The sequence below is a fragment of the Oryza glaberrima genome, chromosome 12 (genome assembly GCF_000147395.1).
Source record: "Oryza glaberrima chromosome 12, OglaRS2, whole genome shotgun sequence".
Taxonomy (NCBI): domain Eukaryota; kingdom Viridiplantae; phylum Streptophyta; class Magnoliopsida; order Poales; family Poaceae; genus Oryza; species Oryza glaberrima.
In genome coordinates, this window is record NC_068337.1 from 7,839,993 (window position 1) to 7,859,447 (window position 19,455).

Genomic DNA, 19,455 nt, shown 5'->3' on the forward strand with positions numbered 1-19,455 from the left:
CAAAAAACATTGTTAAACCCACCCATAACCGCGGGCACGGCTATTCGAATAGTTTTACTCTGATCAGAGATGTACCACTGTACCCACAAGACACAACTCCACAACATGTCACCATGCGCCTCAGTACCACCACGGTACCTTGGAAAGGAACTGTGACAATACCTCTCACACAACACAACTCACCACAGAGTACCGTTCCTGGATCATAATCTCCCCCTCAAAACCAGAGGCAATGGACTCCCCAGCGACCCCCACGGACTTCTCGCCGCTTCACAGTCTGGCACCCCGTAATGAATCATACTATACAAGAGATAAAGCCGTTGCCCACGCTAGCTTGTGGTTGGCACGGTAAATGTTTCACAACAGTAGCTCGTGAACCGGTCCTTAATTGTCATGAGCACTACCATCAAAACCATGTCCTCACAACCCACCTTTAAGCAGGTTTTAATTATCAATTAATTATCATAACACGATTAACCATCGTGAGCTACCATTAAATAACCATAAATAATTATGTAATTTGATTAATCCCGTTAATGAGCTAATGTTTCTAAGCACGGCTAAGCAATTATACCTATATATAGCATTTAGCTGAACCAAACCAATATATAAGGTCCAAGCTATTCAATTATTACCCATAGGAAAATAAAGTCATCTTCGGCCATAATTAATTTGGGAAAGGCTCACTACCCGATGACATTCGAAAATAATGCATAAGTTGAAATAAAACATTAGCTTTAAATAGGTTCAACATGCTCAAGCTTGGGATCTGTGTGACTTGCCTTGAGCTTCTTCAAACGCTTCCGAACCTTCCTCAACGAAAACGCTCTCCTCCGGAACGTCGGAAACTAAAACAAATAAACAAAATCAACAAAACAGTACAAAAACAAGCATAAACAGTACATGTGGATATTTTTAACATGTAGATCTTGATTTTACATGAATTTAGCAACTTTAACCACTCGAATCCGAGTTACGATGATTTAGATATGAATTTCCGAAGTTTAATCGATTTTCAACTAATCCAGAAAATTATTACGAATTAAATAAAAGATTTATGACGTCACGATGATGTCATCGCCGCCATAAGCTCGGCTCCACGCGACTTCCGGCAAAAGAGAGCTTGGCCGGGCTATCCGAGGACACCTACGTGAAGAAGACGACGACGCGAACTCACCAGTGCAAGAAATCACGACGGACGACGATGAACGGCGGCCGGCGATGTGCTCCAACGGCGGCTCGGCTCGGGTTGATGGCGGCGGCGGCGCTCCGGCGGCTTGCGACGGCGGCGAAGGGGTGGCCGAGGTGCTCCTCCTCCGTGCGCACCCAACGGCAGCGACGGGAAGCGGCGGCGACGGCTACAGCGGCGGCGCGGCGCGACCGGAGTGTCGCCGGCGACGGCGGCGGCAAGGGCAACGCAGCGGCGGCGCTACGGGCGGCGAGGGAGCTCGGGACTTGAGGCAAACGGAAGAGGACAACTAGGGGATGCTATTTGTAGGCTTGGATTAGAGAGATCGGACTCCAACCGAGAGGAATCGAGCCGGGAAAATCTAGAGTTAGTTTGGAGAGATAAACTCAAAACGAATTCGATTTGGTTTATCCGGGCAAAATTGATCTCTGAAACCTTAGGGGAAAGGAAGAGGATAAGGAGGAGATGATTTCCCCTCAAGCAATCGGACTCGGGGGCGATCGGTTGAGGCGGATTTGGCGGAGAACGGCGGCGGCTCGGGCTCGGCAGCCGGCCAGCCGGAGGTAGGAGAAGGCCCCGACATGTGGGCCCCACATGTCGGCGGCTAGAGAGGAGAGGGTGGGGCGGCTCGGCTTGGGCCGGCGTGGGCCGCTCGGCCACGCGCGAGGGGAAGAGATGTTGGGCCAAAAACGGCCCAATGGCTTAGGGGAGGATTTTAAAGAATTTTTCAATTAAAATAATTCGTGAAATGATGTTTCATTTATTAAAAATACTTCCCTTGCTCAAATAATTCCCAGAAAAATCTAGAAAATAGATAAACAAGCAAAGTATTTAATAAAATTTTATCTAGCTCAATTTTATGTTGAAAATTTTCCTAGATTATTAGAGTTTAACTTGTAGGCTTTTAAAATAATTTCTAAAAATGATTTAAAAGATGGATTATTAAATTAGACGATTTTCAGGGCGTGACATAGACTTTGGTTATTGGCATAGTTTTGGATTAGTGCCACCGCAATGGTGTTAGTTAATTAAAATACACTACATGGTGGGCTGTGGGTGCATGGTTTTGCTAGTCGTGCCCATGGCGATTAAAGACCGGTTTGCAGGATGCCCTGGAAGAATCTATCGTACTTACCACAAGCCAGCGTGGGCAACGGCTGGGCTTGTAGTGTAGCTTTCCTTTAGCCGACGTACCCAGGCAAGGGTGGGCGTAATGGAGTTGGGTCGGCCGGGGTGTTCGGTTGATCGGCTTCCGGATTCACCGTGGCACGAGAGGGGACTGCCCACTGCCTTGCGAGGAGTGGGGGTGAAACCTGAGGTGTGGTGCGATTGGTTAGAGGGGGTTATGCGAAGGGTCCTGTCACAGCCTCTTTCTGGTATGTCGTGGTGGCATGTCGGCGCACGGAAACATGTCGTTGGGCTGTGTCTTGTGGGTACAGTTGTACACCTCTGATCAGAGTAAAACTATTCGAATAGTCGTGCCCACGGTTATGGGCGGTCGACCAGATTCACCGTGATTAGTCTCACCCCTAGTTAGCTAATGGAACTGGTTAGTTCAGGTGGTGGTTTTGGCCTGTCTTAACGTGGTGTAGCGTTGAGCAGTGATTGGATTAATATTGATTAATTACTACCAGTGTTTTACTGCTTTTAAATACCTGCTTTATTGCAAATGAACCTCTAGCCTCCTTTGGTTATATTTTGCATCATACCTTGTCTTCCGGTATGACTTGCTGAGCACAGTGGGTAGTACTCAGTCTTGCTCTTTCTTCCCCACACCAGAGTTGAAGTTCTTCCCAGTTGGAGCTATCTCGTTGAAGTTGGTTTCGTTGCTGCCGTCAAGGATGCCTGTGGAATAGAGTCGCCCGCTGCAGGATAACCATATAATGTCTCTATCATAAGGATAACCATATAAATACCCCTGTAAAACCTAAATCCTAGGAGAAAGAACCTGTAATAGAGTTATAAATAGCCCGCTAACAGGGAATAAAAAAATTTCACTTAGTAATACAATTGTTCTTATTTCCAACCACCACGTTAAAGAGATGCACGCCGAGTTGTCGATTTGACAACAATTACTATTAACCTTATCTAAAAAGAGAGTAGTGGAACGCTAAATGGAAATAAGCGGTGTTGTGCGACTGATGCGATATTTTTTTATATATATTCTGCACACTATGACAAACTAGATAGTAGATCGAAGATTCTTTAAATCATAATTTTTACATTGGGGTTAACCTAAACTCGAGTTTGATGAGCAGCTCAAATCAAAAAATGAAAAAGACAAAAATAACAAAAAAAAAAGAAAGAAAAAAGTTACTACTGGACCACCGAGCCCCAAATAAGCACAAACATTCTAGAAGCAGCCCACCCTCATCGCATTCTCTTCCGTACACACTTTCACTTCCTCCTAATCCACCCATGGACTCGCCGCCGCCGCCGCCGTCTCTCCCGCCGGCGAGCCCGCTACCCCTCCCGACGTGGCAGCCCGATCCGTCGCCGGCCGTCCTCCCCTGGCCGGACCTCCTCGCCGGCGCGGCCGCCGCCACGCGCCGCCTCATCGCCGCCCACTCCCGCCACTTCCTCGCCCTCTCGTCCCTCCTCCTCCTCCCGCTCTCCCTCCTCCTCCTCTCCCTCCCGGCTCCCTTCCTCCCGCCCGTCTCCCCCTCCGTCTCGCTCCGCTCCACGCCGCCGCCGCCGCAGGCGCTCCCCCTCCCGCTCCTCGCCGCCGCCGCGCTCCTCTACCTCGCCGCCTTCGCCGCCGCCGCCGCCAGCGCGCACGCGGGGTTCTTCGGCCGCTCAGTCAAGCTGCTCGCCTCGCTGCTCTCCGTGCCCGCGTCCCTCCTCCGCCTCCTCCTCACGGCGCTCCCGGCCGCGCCGCTGTTGCTTCTCCCGCTCCTCCCGCTCCCGTTCCCGCTGACCGCCGCCCTCGCCGTTCTTGGCCTCCTCCTGTTAGTCCCCTTCTGGTCCCTCGCCGGCGCCGCCGCCGTCGTCGAGTCCAGCGCCGGTGTGTCCCCGCTGCGGCAGAGCTTCCGGTTGCTCAGTGGCGCGCGCCTCGCCGCGCTCTCTGCGTTCTTGGTGTTCGGCGCCGGGATAGGGGTCACGCTATGGGGATTTGGTGGGGTGGCCGCGGAGACCTATGATGCCAGTGCTGGGTGGGCCGGCATGGCGCCGGTGGTAGTCAAGGCGGTGGTCGGAACGGCAGTGCTGGTGGTTCTGATGCTTTATGGAATGGTGACCAACGTTGTGCTCTATATGCATTGCCGCGCGCTTCACGGGGAGCTCACGGGGGAGATCTACAATGAATTCGCCAACTCGTATGTCTTCCTGCCATTCGACGAGGGCAAGGATCGGCATGTAGTGTCAGTGGTGACAGTTTGGCCATGATTGACTATCGCCGCGGTGGTGAGTTTGTGAATCCAAAGAACAGTTTTGATCACAACGTGTATAACTGTGTGCGCATCTCTGTTCTTCTGTTCATAGGTGTCTCTTCAATTGTGCAAACGTTTGGATCAAATACTCTTCTATTTGCCTTAGGCCTTTACAGCCTTAGCCCTGGAATATATAATTTTGTTCAGGTAACGTATCTTTCATATGTACAATATTGTTTCAATATGCACTGAATAATAAAATAGTTCTTGTGCTATTTGGGATAACGTAGATATAGATCAAATTCATACATAATAGTGTGATGCTAGACTTCATTTGAGATGAGATGCAGGAAAATGTTCTTTTGTTGAAAGGGGCTGAGATAGAGTACCCTTTTCATTACTGTTTTGCCAGTGGAGTCTCAGAGAAGGTTGTATTCATTAATCTGTTTGTCATGCACTTGTTTAGCTAATTTCCCTGTTCCTCGTACTGCTGGAAAAAATATTCATAGTTCCAGTGCTAGGAAAGGAGCTACTTTTTTAAGAAATTAGTCCACCATATTTTTATTCTGTTAGATTATCTGTCGCTTGTACATAATACACATATGACCTGTGAAGAAATATTGCCAGCAGTAGGCTAACTACTTCTATTGTGCCTACTGATTTACTAACCTATTCTTTACTAGCTTTCTTCACCTAAAGACATACCTATTGCCATCCTTAGCATTGCCTTAAAAGTACAACCATTCATTGTAAGCACTAAGTACTGACACTCTCCAATATCTGTACAACAGGTATATCTCTATCAGAAATGCTGATAGAGATATGCAGTTTTGAAATATTTGCAAAGACTGAAATTCTAAAACTCACTTTCTGTATTTTTATTTTTATTTGGAAAGCCCTTAGTTTCTATAGGTACATTAATTCACATCAAACCATGGAAGACAATAGTACAGTATCTTGTCAAGGAAACAATAATGATGTTTCCTGTTTTCAGTGCCTAGATATTCCCTTTAGCCTGTCTGGTGCCTCTGTCTCTCTCTTTTCTTGAAAAAAAAGTCTCTTCATAAAAAAATTGCCAGTTTCTCTTACATGAACATGGGAACTATGGAGTGCTCCATAGTCTCCCATAAAGCAATCTCATGTTCGACACTTAAGTTTTTGTACTTTGTAACTGCAGTTTCTGCAATGTTGATGATACTCGATTGAAAGATTCTAATCACACAAAACGCCACTCATTTTTAAGAACCATTTCTTAGGACACCATTTGTGTTTACAATGATCAATGTTTATGTTATCGCTGTTGGAGCTCTTTTGCAAGAAAAATATATTCTCTTGTAAACCACAACGAAATTATCCAATAAGGTCAATTGGGGATCAACCCTAAGTACCTAACTATGCTTGTGAACATCAGAAGTCCAAAAACAATATTCTTTCGTCGTAACCTGTCAAAGGATGTATGTGACTAATTATTGATTTATTGAAATTTCTTTCTTCAAAATAGAGATATCAGCTGGAATTTTCCCAAATATTATCCAATGTGTAACTTTCTGAGATGGCCTTATGGTTTGGGTAGTCACAGATGAAACTGATGATAATGGTTAGCCCAAAATGTGGTATGGCTAGACGCCTAGGCAGCTCAAAGAGCTATGGTTCACCATTTCTTATATTGCATTACTGTTTTGCACAGGTGCATTCTTGCATGGGAATCGTGTTTTAGTGTAAAACTCAGCATGCTTCAACATGGTTCTATTCATTTATTAGAAGGGGAAAATAATGGTTTTGGTTGGTTTTGACCTGAAGATTGACATCAGTTTAGCAAAAACATAACTGCAAATGTTCTGATCAAGAAGCATGGACTCAATTATTGCTGTATAAAAAGAATGAGTAGACTTAGATTAAATTTTCATATACTCTTGGACAACTTTACTGAAATGACCAACAAACATGTTTATTTTTGCTATATACAGTCATGACTTGTGCAAAGAAGAAAAATCTAAGATCAGTTTTGGCCATGCTGACCCTGCATATATGTGCTCATATGCAGTTGTATATGCTTCCTTCGTTTCTTGATATTTCTTCGAGAAAAAGGGTTTTATTTCTTCATAGTATTTGTTGCTTTATTCCCATTCAAACATTGACAACTCTTTTCTTATAAATATTTTTTGAAAAATACATTTATGCTGCTGTATCAAATTATGTTGCACGAAAAATACAGCTACCTAACTTACATTCACTGTATTATGATATTTTAAACTTATAGTTGTTAATGTTTAAATAGTACTAGTCAATAATAGTGACAAAATGCAGGGAAATGGAGGAAGTAAATTGTACCATCTTGTGAAAATAGGATGTAGATTGTACAGTACTGCAGAAATAGAATGCTGTGGTTGTACTTGTGCACTTTGGGCCTGTGACTAATCAGAATCCCCAAACTGTTAATCCCCAAATGAAAATAGGACGAAACAACTTACTACTATAAGGGCGTTCACTGTGTCATCGTGCAAGACGATGAAACTCCTACTATTAAGTAACTCATCCTATATTTTAATATTGATTGATTAAAATATGTCTGTTTTACAGTTCTGCTGATGCCTATCATGTCATCAACATAACAAAGTTTGGTTGTCATTTTTAATCACACCAAAATTTAGGAAGACAACAAATCAATAAATCAAGCATACTTTAAACCTCAGAACGAAACAAATTTTGTAAATCCAGAAGGTTTCCCTCTTAAAACTACACCAAAATTTGGTAAAATCCGGTATTGCACCAAACATATCCCAACATATTTTTACATTCCTTGATGTGGGACTTACCAACTTGGATTTAAATTTTAAACTTGAACAATAGCTGTTTACATTTATGGTTAATTATTTTTTAGTGGTAGACGATGTAATTGTTGACAGTCTGTAGCAACTTCAATCTCAAAGATATATCAATCTAGTCTCAGATATGCTCATACGGATAGGGTGTGTGTATACGTTCGTAGAGTGAGCAAGCACGCGTATATACGAGTAATTGTGTTTGTATTGTATTTTAAAAGAAAAATCGGTAATACCAAACCAATTTTGTAATAAACCTGACATGATCACATGAACGATAGGCACTAGTTGCGTGTTGATTGGTGAGAATCTCAACTTGAGATGGTCACTCTCATTTAGCCAAGCCAAGGCACCTAGCTTGCTTAGTAGACTGTGGGGTCTGCCGTCTGGTTGAACGTTTGTGGCCTTATGGGCCTGGGCCTAGGTTGGATGAAGCCTCATGGGGGGAAAGCATGGGCTCAGTTTTGGTTCTGGCCTTTTTCCCTTTCTTATTTATTTATTTTTTTTAGAGAAGAGTGTTTTTTACCCTGCCTCTATATCCAATCAGATATATGCAGCCTTTTTTAATAGAAATTTAGCCTATCAAACAGAAAACTAGCCCTTAAATAACCCAATCTGAAATTCTCTCCTATGGATTTTGAGATTATTTAGCCCGTGTTGTAAAGATATGGACGCAGGGAAAAGCATGCAAGGTTGGAGATTTTCTTTTCAGCTTTTTCTGACAGTACCGTACCAATGCCAATGAAATAATATTATTATTTTTTAAACACCATTCAGAAAATTCCTTTCATTCCTCTCACTTTCATTAGGCCATTATGTTAGTTTATTATTGTTAAATGACCATAATGCCCTTGTCGCATAACATAAGTTAGAAGTAGAACCCTCTCCGATAATATCGATCGGAAATATATTAGCAGGGCAAAATTTGTTATGAAAAGTTGAAAACAAATATATTATTTACCAAGTGGTGTTAATTAATTTCCTGATCATATAATTTAAGAGCATATGGTCATTTGAAGGAAAAAGAAAAAAAGGTACCCCTTATGGTCGCCTGATGGAATGGGCGCATATATAGGGAAAAATAACACGTAGATATAATCAGTAGAATGATGAAATGGATTGGGGGAAAGCTAGAGGACATGTACAAAGTATTTTTAGACCATGCTTGATTGCTTGTTCTAATACTTCGATTGTCATGCATCGATCTATATATCTAACTTCAATAGCATCTTGTTACGTCGTTTTTGTATTTAATTAGTTGATGTTAATGCATCTCTTATCTTGAGGACTTCTATGTTGCCGTTTCTGAAATTGGAAATGGGAGAAGATGACCTCTCTTTCTTGTTTTTTTTCTTCAAGAACTGTTCTTCTACTGAGATGTTTTCAATAAAAAAGAAATTGCAGCGCTCTCCAGTAGTCCCTCTTCCAAAGAAAAAAAATCCATTTTACTCGCCCGAATTATTTTATTAGATTATTGAACACCCTTAACATTTTTTTGGATTATTCTATATCCCAAACTATTAAAACCGGCTTAGTTTAGAGTATTAGGTGATCCAATAAAATAGCTTAGGGAGAAAAATAAACTTTTTCCCTATTTCAGAATATAAAGGTGTATTTTGTTTTAGTAGAAGAGAGAGGTTTGAGCAACAATTTCTTTGTACAAAAATTGACACGTGCATGCCAATGAACAGAAAGAGAATCTGTATGCATGCAATGTTTGTAACCTGTAAAGTGATCTGTTCCGTGTCTAAAACAGTTATCGAAGCATATATGCAACCAAGTTACTTCCATACGCTGAAAGTATTCCTTTGGCCAACCATAAGCATGAAAGAAAGTGTCCATACGCTGCTAGGTACGGACAAATTAACCCAACCCTAATATAGGTTCGAGATAACGAAACCTGTGGACGCAGGTGCATCACCATCCTAGCTATAACTAAGCTCTTGACATGACAAAACTAGCTTTGCTCAAACCAGAAGAGGAAAAAACGAAAGTACTCTAAACTTCTCCAAATATAACCAAGTACTATTCTCTAAACCGTGTGACATATATGGACGGTTCACGCAACAAAATTATTGTAGTTATCAGCACCGCATGCACCTTCGGGGGGATCATCGATCAAATAAATTAACTCAGATTTGACATATTGTCAAGTCCGGCCGGCATCAAACGTGCTGTCAACATATGCTTGCATTATTACTCGATCATCATAAAGATAAGTTGGTTAAACAGATGAGCGTGCAAGGTTAACTGCACATGGATGTATGATATGTACCTTGCAGAGCTAAGGGTCTAGCTAGCTACTGCTCGAACTCCTTCATTTTAAAATAAACCAATCTAGTACGAAATGTGACATCTTAATATTATGAATTTGGACATAACTTATATTGAGATTTGTAGTGCTATGTTTTCACAACTCGTATTAGGTTTATTTATTTTCGAACAGAGGATGTACCACTCAATGGAATTAAGTTTATGTATATTATTACTCATATCAAGCTTGGAAATGTATTTTGGAAAATAATTAATTATCCGATGATGAGCTTTTCTGTTGCTCCCTTCGTTTTTAAATATGTGATGCTATTGACTTTTCAACATATATTTTACCATTCCTCTTATTAAAAAAATTAGTGCAAATATGAAAATTACGTTATCTTAAAATACCTTTATTGATAAAACAAGTCACATAAAAAATAAATGATATTTATATAGATTTTTTTAATAACATAAATAGTCGACAAACATAATAAAGTTAACAGCATCTGATATTTGGAAAATGAGGGGCTATATTTTAGTTAATTTGATCAGATTTGTGGGTAGTACCCAATGTGTTCAGTTATGTTTCACTATTTAAAACTGCTTCAATTTTTAAAATAATGTAAAGCAACGTTGACAAAGAGTAAATTTCACATAACCTTATATTTATTTTGAGAATGCACTTCTTATAACAAAAAGAGACAAGGTTTTACCATTTGTTTTCATAAACACTACGATTATAGGTATAATGCGTCTAAGAAAGCCCAAAACCATGAAATCGAGATAAATTACATATTATCGTTATTTCCTTACATAGATAAGCTGTATAATCCATATATTCCATCTGATGGTCATATTATCATATAGCTAGCTAGGCCTGTTGTTGCACTATCATAATCCTTATTTTCTCCTACAGCCAAGCAACCGTGGGCTAAATGATAGAAGCTAGGCGTCTAACATATGTGTGCGGTCTCAGAGCAAGTTTTATAGTAGGCGTGATTGATATATCTAATTTTATCCATGTCATCAACTAATTAATTAAGAGATCATATATAATATATATTACCTCTAATGCATTATAGTAACTATATTTATTTTAGAGATTTGCTCTGGTCCATCAAAAAGTATCTCAAGGTACCGGTATCTCATAGTACTAAATCGTTTCCGATCGTTGTATCTAATTCGGTAAGGTGAGCATTATTAGATCCAACGATCAGAAACGATTTGGTACCGTCAGGTACCGGTACCTCGAGGTACTTTTTGTTGGACCAGAGCAAATCTCTTTATTTTAATCACTTACATCTAATCCACACTACTCTTTCTTCTCTCTCTTTTTACTTCTCTCCTCTACCTCATCATCTAAATCTTTGTGGCATTTATGCTTATAGTACTTGCTCCCGGAGCCCAACCCGATTTTGATCAGTACATGGCAGCATTTGTTATTTGGTAAAATTTGTTATAAGACACTTAAAGTTTATGGTTTTTGCTAGCTCTTGGGCACCTAAAACACGTGGTATAATTGTAGAACAACCCAAAACTGATAATTTGTTAAGGGACACTGTAGCCATTGTTTATCATTTTTGAGCCAAATGTTTTGTCCCTCGGGCCAACAAGTTGTAACGAGTATGCGTCTAGCTCAAACCATACCCAAGCCACATCTCCTTTCCAAAACCTAGAAATTGGAGCTGGTGGTAACGATGGCCATTACAAGCTATTGGCCAGGGGAAATTTTGTCATTTCAAAATATTTCTCTCCATTTAATTTGGCCCAAAAAGATAAAATAATGGACATGGTATCTTTCAACAAATTATCAGTTTTTTGGGAGTGTACTACAACCATATCACATTTTTAAGGTGTCTAGCAAAAATCATAAACTTTTAGTGCCATAGTACCCGAAGCATGCATGTACTCTTATCTTAAAAAAAAGATAGGGAATAAAAATAATTACAAATAACTAGGTTTATAGGATTAGAAGATTTTAAAGATCAATATCTTTTAGGGTTTGATATCAAAATAAAAATCTTATAGGATCCCGGCCTGCAAATTAATTAAGCTGATTGAGACCAAACGTTACCTACTATTCCTTCCCCAAGGCGGCTTATCTCAATCCGTGGTCATCAGTGGCAATCTTAACCCAAAAGAAAAGAAAAAAAAAACTACGTATATCAGTTGATACACATGTACAACAAATTCTGCTCATCTCTGAATGTGACACATACGTTCAGTTTCATGCATCTATCTGATCTGAGCCTATAGATACATATGACAGGTACGCATCTCGGCCAACGTGTATTTTCGCTATTGAGACGAGGAGAAACAGACATTTTTACCTGATAATTTTGTTGGTCGTTCCGTTTTAGCCACCAACTTGTGTGGCGAACGTAACGAATCCTGGATCGACTTTGTAATAATAACTTTTGTAAATTGTAACTGCATGTATACTATTGAACCAACTTTATAACGAATCCTTAATTTGTTCTTTCCGTTTTAGACACACCATCTGGCAGTCTGTTTTTTTTTTTACATTTTAGCCTGTTTTGAAACTTATTTTATAAATAAACCTCTCAAAAAACATATTTCAGTAGTAAATCATTTTTCTTGGTGCCAGAATTACTGGCGTCGAGGTTTAATGTCTCCACGCCAGGGTCACCAGCGCTAAGAAAATTATTCATTTTTTAAATTAGTTTTTCTAGAGGTTTGTTTTTTAAAATAAGTTTTATAAAGGGTTAAAATGTAAAAAAAATCCAGATCGCAACACTTTGAGTTATAACTTTGTCTTTGCACTGTTGAATGACAGCTCTGAAGAACAAGACGTATGCGAGAGGCAGGTAAAACTTGTACAACTATGCAAAGGTAAAGTTTAGTTAGGGGACTGACGCAACGTAGCAATTACGTGTTTTGCTTGCAGAAACCGACCACATCCTTGACTAACAAAATGCTGTCCATCGATTATAGCTAGCTTCCAGAGTAGTTCTGTTTATCTTGCTCTTGTGTTTGTGCCTATACTGTGTTATTTCCATTCAACTTTGTGAAAAAGTCTAGTCTTGTTTCAGACATCGATCTCTAGGTAGAGGGTAAAAGAGAGAACATGATTTGTTGCTTTCCGTCAACTGTTCAATCTTGAAATAGTGGCAAAAGTTGTTAGCCTAAATGACAGCGAGTCAATAATGAAAAGAGCCCCTTAAGAAAATCATACCTTCAGTTGTGTCGTTTAGCCTATCATATATTACAGACTTTTCTGAATGTTTGTTTTGCTATTTATTTCAACACGCTTGGTACATTTTTTTTTCATGACTTCGTGAAGAATATGCGAATTCGAAAGAGAGAATAATAATCTCTTCCTTGCTGATCATAGGTTCCATGAGCATATTGATTAAAAACTCAGTGGAAATGTTTGACCTACAGTACTCCTCTGTTTCAAATTACTTGTCGTTTTAGTTTTATCCTAAATCAAACATGTCTATTTTTACTATTAATTTTTAAAAATTCATATAGTTTAATAATATACGAATTATATATTATGAAATTATTTTTTTACGTTGAATTAAAAATATAAATATTATAATATTAACGGGTACGAATTTGTAAAATTGATAGTGAAAGATAGATAGGTTTGATTTAGGATAAAGCTATAACGAAGACAAATAATTTAAAAGTGGAGAGACTACATCATAGTATTCAGTCAATCTGCCACCATATATGATTATCTAATTTTATGGTCCATAAAAATGTTATCTTCCCTAACTCCTTGCCCATTCTGTTGAAAGTACAACGAGCTTCACATTGTTGAATACTTCTATGCAATATATGGACCATCATCTATTAACTAATCTATATATAGCAGCGCGCGCGCGCACACACACACACTATATATATATATATATATATATATATATATATATATATATATATATATATATATATATATATATATATATATATATCAAACATATCCCATGAATAAATCTGAAAATTAATAAAAACGAATCTTAAATGCGAAGCAAAATTGACTTCGGATGATGTAGCTAGGCAAAGTGAGACTTTTTTCCCGAGGGACAAAGAAGTTAAACTTTGATGAAACCACTTGAAAATTTTCAAACATGAACAGATAACAATAAAACGTGTACTATCACTAGCAAGGTTCAACTCAAGGCGACACCACACCAAAACATGGATGGTTACTTGCGTGTGTAGTTGTTCTATGTTTCTAATTAACTAAATTAATTAATTAGCATGATTGGTCAACCAATTACAATTAGTAATGACAGTGGTCCTGCAACTCTCGTGGGCTATAAATACCACGACTCATTGATAACTCTCTACAACAAATCTTCTGTTTCCTATGATCACAAGAGCTAATTAAATTGTCTCTGTGCATGCACTTGTGTTTGCTGCACTACGACACATGCACAAGCTTGTGTAAGGACAACATGGCTTGTTGTTCTTCTCTCCTCCGGCTGATGATTCTGCCGGTTGCTTTTGCTGTCTTGGTCATCGCTTCGGTTGCTCATGGCGCTGTTGTGGAGCACACTTTCAATGTAAGTGTCCATGTATATATATTGTTTCATCATCTTCTTGCGATTTAGGCATTTAGCTCAAGTAGATACACGATTTTCATTTCTATCTTCTACTGTAAATAAGAAAGCTAGTGGTGGTGGTGCTAGCTAGTTCGTCATCGTACCACTACACCCCTTTAGTTGATCGGATCTTCAGTTGATAACTAGATTGTTTGCGATGATGATGATAAGAAAATAGTTTCGGACTTGACGTGTGATTAAAAATTATACATTCCTTTTCTTAGCCCATATACTAGTTATTTAAAGGGAAAAAGCGTATGAATTTATTAACTCAAATATATTATCGAAGCACTTTACACTTATTAATTTATTCCCCAATTATACTTCGCCCATCTTGTTTGTTCCTATAGGAAGCATGTTATGAGTTAAATTTTGTAGAATGGTCATGAAAATATCCATGTCACAAAATGTTTTGAAAAATTTTCATTATTGTTTGTATGGATGAATTTTAAATTATGTAGATTAAATTAGTCTTAGGTGCTTCCAATCTACGAAGATAAGGAGTTGAGAAGCTAATATATAATGTGATCTAGCACCCTACAAAATTGAAACTTAAAATACAGTATGCATAAGGAGAAATGAAACATAAAAAAAAAATTCAACGGAATAAGATAAGAGGTCTTTCAGTAGTTGCAGGGTGAATTAAAGTGAGTAAAAAAATAGATCAGAATTTTTAAGTGCTCTTGAAAATGTTCTTATTCCTTATAGGAGGAGGTAATGACAGTGAAATAGAACCTTTTGTATTAAAAATCGTAGCAAAACTTGGGTATTAATGTTTCACATATAGGAATGAGCTAACGAACCTAGCTTGTTAGTAATGTTTCCATCCCTATGTTCAGATTTTGTCTACAAAAGTTGATTTATTTTAGAAAAGGAGAGTATTGAGAAACCGGTTTAACTCACGTGTCTAAGTCCTACAATTTGCTCAGTAATCAATCAGTAGCATATCTACTCCATTTTTTTTACCCTGTCACCATCTTAATTCTTAAGCAACAAAGAACAATAGGCATGCTGCAGTAGTGATTTTTTGCTAATAATTGTTTTACTGGCGGTCTGCATCGTCCAGGTGGGCAACCTATCCATAAGCCGGCTGTGCCAGCCGGAGATGATCATCACGGCGGTGAACGGGCAGCTCCCCGGCCCGACCATCAACGTCACCGAGGGCGACACGGTGGTGGTTCACCTCGTCAATGAGTCACCCTACAATATGACCATTCACTGGTACTACCTATTACCTACAACTACTGTAAATTTGTTCAAATTTCACCTTTTCAATATCCAAAATTCTTATAGAACTTCATCTCCAATTGCTTCCCTCTTTATTTTCTGAGCTTGTGAATCCAACATATGCGTACTAAGTTTATTTATTTTTGGACGGATAGATATTTATTTTGGATGGATAGATAACATTCTTCTTTTGGGCCATGACGTACGCAGGCACGGCGTGTTCCAGCGCGGGTCGCAGTGGGCCGACGGCCCATCGATGATCACGCAGTGTCCCGTGGGCCCCAGCGGCAACTACACCTACCGCTTCAACGTCAGCGACCAGGAGGGCACCCTATGGTGGCACGCCCACATCTCCTTCCTCCGCGCCACCGTCTACGGCGCCATCGTCCTCAACCCCGGCGCCGCCGCCCCGTTCCCCGCCAAGCCCGACGCCGAGCACGTCGTCCTCCTCGGCGAGTGGTGGAACGCCAACGTCGTCGACCTCGAGCGCATGGCGTTCCTCACCGGCATCCCCGCACGGAACGCCGACGCCTACACCATCAATGGCAAGCCGGGCGACCTGTACAACTGCACCGCCGCGAACCAGACGGAGGTGTTCCGGGTGCGGCGCAACGAGACGCACCTGCTACGGATCATCAACGCCGCGCTCAACACGCCGCTGTTCGTCAAGGTGGCGGGGCATGGGTTCACGGTGGTGGCCGTCGACGCGAGCTACACCACGCCGTACGCCACCGACGTGGTGGTGATCGCGCCCGGGCAGACGGTGGACGCGCTCATGGTGGCCGACGCCAACGCCACCGCGTCGCCCGGTGGGAGGTTCTACATGGCGGCGACGCCCTACGACAGCGCCGTCCCGAGCGGCCCGCCCTTCAGCCAGACCACGGCGACGGCCGTGGTGGAGTACGTCGGCGAGGCGGACGACGCCGTGCCGCCGGTGCTCCCGGCGCGGCCGGACTACAACGACACGGCCACGGCGCACCGGTTCTGGTCCAACCTCACCGCGCTGGTGCTCCCGGGGAAGCCCACGGTGCCGCTCGCCGTCGACACCCACATGTTCGTCACCGTCGGGCTCGGCGTCTCCGACTGCCAGACGGCGCAGCTGCTCTGCAACCGGAGCGCGCCGCCGGTGTTCTCGTCGAGCATGAACAACGCCTCCTTCGTGGCACCCACCGCCATCTCCCTCCTCGAGGCGCACTTCAGCAACGCGTCGGCCAGCGTCTACACCCGGGACTTCCCGGACACGCCGCCGGTGGTGTTCGATTACACCGGCGACGAGAGCGACAACGCGACGATGCAGTTCACGACCAAGTCGACCAAGGTGAAGACGCTGCGGTACAACGAGACGGTGGAGATGGTGCTGCAGAACACGCGGCTGATCGCCAAGGAGAGCCACCCGATGCACATCCATGGCCTCAACTTCTTCGTCCTCGCGCAAGGGTTCGGCAACTACGACGAGGCCACGGCGGCGCCGCTGTTCAACCTCGTCAACCCGCAGGAGCGCAACACCATCGCCGTGCCCACCGGCGGCTGGGCCGTCATCCGCTTCGTCGCCAACAACCCTGGTACAAAAGCAATTATTCTAGCAAATTAATTCAAGTAGAATTTGGTTCTGAAATGTGACGAAATTTGGGGAAATGGTTTGTGTTTGCAGGGATGTGGTACATGCATTGCCACTTTGAAGCTCATATTGAGTTCGGTTTGGCCATGGTGTTCGAGGTTCTGGACGGGCCGACACCGGAGACTTCGTTGCCGCCGCCACCGGCCGATCTGCCACGCTGTTAATTAAACTATGGAAAATCTCTCTCTCTTTCTCTGTCAATAAGGAGTTAATTTGTTCGTCTGTTTGCATAAATGTATTGTACTGGTACGTCATTTCGGATCAAGCAAGTGTGACGACGACGTGATTAAGGTTTTCTATAGTTAATTAATTAAATTATTCGTTATAACTTGATTGGTTACCTGCATTGAGTACATGCAGGTTAGTGTGGTCATTGTATTATTGTGACGTTTGTCGTGTGTAACATTATACGTTTTATAAGCCTGTTGTAAGTTGTAATAGTGCAATAATGATTTATATACATTCATTAGTTGGCTATATTTGTATGTTCGGGACAAAGTAATTATAAACATCAATAATTGGGCATGCAAAAAAAAAAAACTGCGTCCATCCTAAAATTAGATAATCTTTGCCTCTTTTTATTTGTTTCAAAACGAGTTTATCTTTAAGCAATAATCGTGTTGGAGTTTGTGAAAGCAATGGTATATTGAGATTGATAAAATAGGGAATATTCTAGTATTTTTATTGGCATATATGGGATGGGTAAAAAGTAAGTTATTTTAAGACGGATCTTGTAGACACTAATTTTTTAATAAGGCGATACATATAACTGAATAAAAGGCCCGACTAGACTGGAAAAAATACAATGCATCTGCCAATTCTGTTCAACGTCTGAAAAAAAACAAAATGTAACGTCAGCTAAAATATTCGTTTTTGGACTGGTTTGCATGTGTGCCTTTTAGATCTCTATTTTTGGGTTTTGCGCTTTTGGGCCGGTATATAGCAATATGTTCACTTCAGGTCCTTTGTCGAGTTTGAAATTCGCCCCTAAACTAAAATACCAGATACAACGCGTCCTGCAACTTGTAAAACCACTGAGGTAATGTCCCTGGGTGGTTTAGACGGCCGTTACAGCTGGCATGGCACCTACATGGATGGTTTGATTTGGTCCTCGTCGCACGTGAAGTTTGATGTGGCATTAGAATCGAGATTAAAAAAATTAAAAATTAGAATATAATATATGGGCCCATATGCCAATCAAACAAAAACATAAAAAATTATAGTGGGACCCACACGTCGGTGGGTCCCACTTCCTCTAGCTCACCCCTCTCTCCTCTCTATCTTCTTCTCCATTCACTGGAGTCGGTGGTGACGACGCCTGGCGAGGAAGGTAGCAGCGGCAAGAGGTGGCTGGCGAGGAGGGTGCTGTGGTGTTGACGGTCTTTAAGTACCAATATCGACTGCCAACTATCATAATAAATAAAGGGATAACTAACATTTCTTACAGTATATCAATAATAAATAATGTAGTTGTACTACACTTGGAGAATTAACATGGATGCAGAGAATAAACACAAAAGTGAAGGACAAATAAAGTCGGCATGTAAAGAAACACACTTCCAGTAAATCACGTGCGACCACACGGATTGAGAAGTCCACAAGTCTGCTCAAACAGACTAAAAGTAGGCCCAAACCACTGGGAACCATCATAGGGCCCCACCTGTCATCCATTCACCAAAGTCGGTGGGGAATGACGGTGGACCTGGTTCGGCTGAACCACAACCTTGGCGCACCCGACACACTTTTTCCACGTGGCGACTCCTCCTGCACTACTGATGGAGGTTATGATGGTTTCCCGGACCATTAACTGCCATACAACCGTCATTGGGTGGCTATAAATAGAGCTCACTCTCTTCACTTGCAGCTCACTCTCTCTATCTATTGTATTTTCTGTAGTTCTAGTAGAAATAAGCTTAGGATTTTTCGCTCTATAATATTCTCGGAGTTTTCGATATGTCTTTAGTACTTTACTCTTCTTGTAAGACTATAGGTGAATTAATAGAATTATCTTCTTTATTTTTTTATGCTCATAGTCGGTGTACTTCTTCATTGAGTATATGTTCTACGAGTAGTATATATTTCGTATATTTGCTTTATGGTAAACTGGTCGACCTATGATACGGTAATGGTCCAGTAATCTTTATAGGTTGCTCTAGCTCTAACCTATGCATCTGAAGGGTGGGAGTCCCAGAGAAGTTAGTGACCTTATTTATTAGCATAAGCATGATGCTTAGGTTAGATAACTGGCATTGGATGCGGGTGTACCCCACGGAAAGTGAGGTAGGCGGTAGGTGGTGACAGCCCTGTTCATCTTTTGTATTTCCCCATATTCTCGTATGACGTAAGAGTGCGTAAATGCGATAATCACGCTCGTAGGCCAGCAGGGAATGGCCTTTCA

General features: G+C 41.5%; 2 protein-coding genes across 2 annotated transcripts; both read left to right on the forward strand.

Annotated features, from left to right (window-relative positions):
- The first annotated feature begins 3,545 nt into the window (after window positions 1–3,545).
- LOC127756640 (uncharacterized) lies at window positions 3,546–4,832 on the forward strand. The gene has a single exon (XM_052281997.1). The coding sequence runs from the start codon at window positions 3,608–3,610 to the stop codon at window positions 4,571–4,573; it is 966 nt and encodes a 321-aa protein (XP_052137957.1). The 5' UTR covers window positions 3,546–3,607; the 3' UTR covers window positions 4,574–4,832.
- A 9,142-nt stretch (window positions 4,833–13,974) lies between these two features.
- On the forward strand, window positions 13,975–17,523 carry LOC127756898 (laccase-25-like). The gene is made up of 4 exons (XM_052282283.1): window positions 13,975–14,173; window positions 15,279–15,433; window positions 15,650–17,001; window positions 17,091–17,523. The coding sequence occupies exons 1-4, from the start codon at window positions 14,012–14,014 to the stop codon at window positions 17,219–17,221; spliced, it is 1,800 nt and encodes a 599-aa protein (XP_052138243.1). The 5' UTR covers window positions 13,975–14,011; the 3' UTR covers window positions 17,222–17,523.
- The last annotated feature ends 1,932 nt before the right edge of the window (window positions 17,524–19,455 follow it).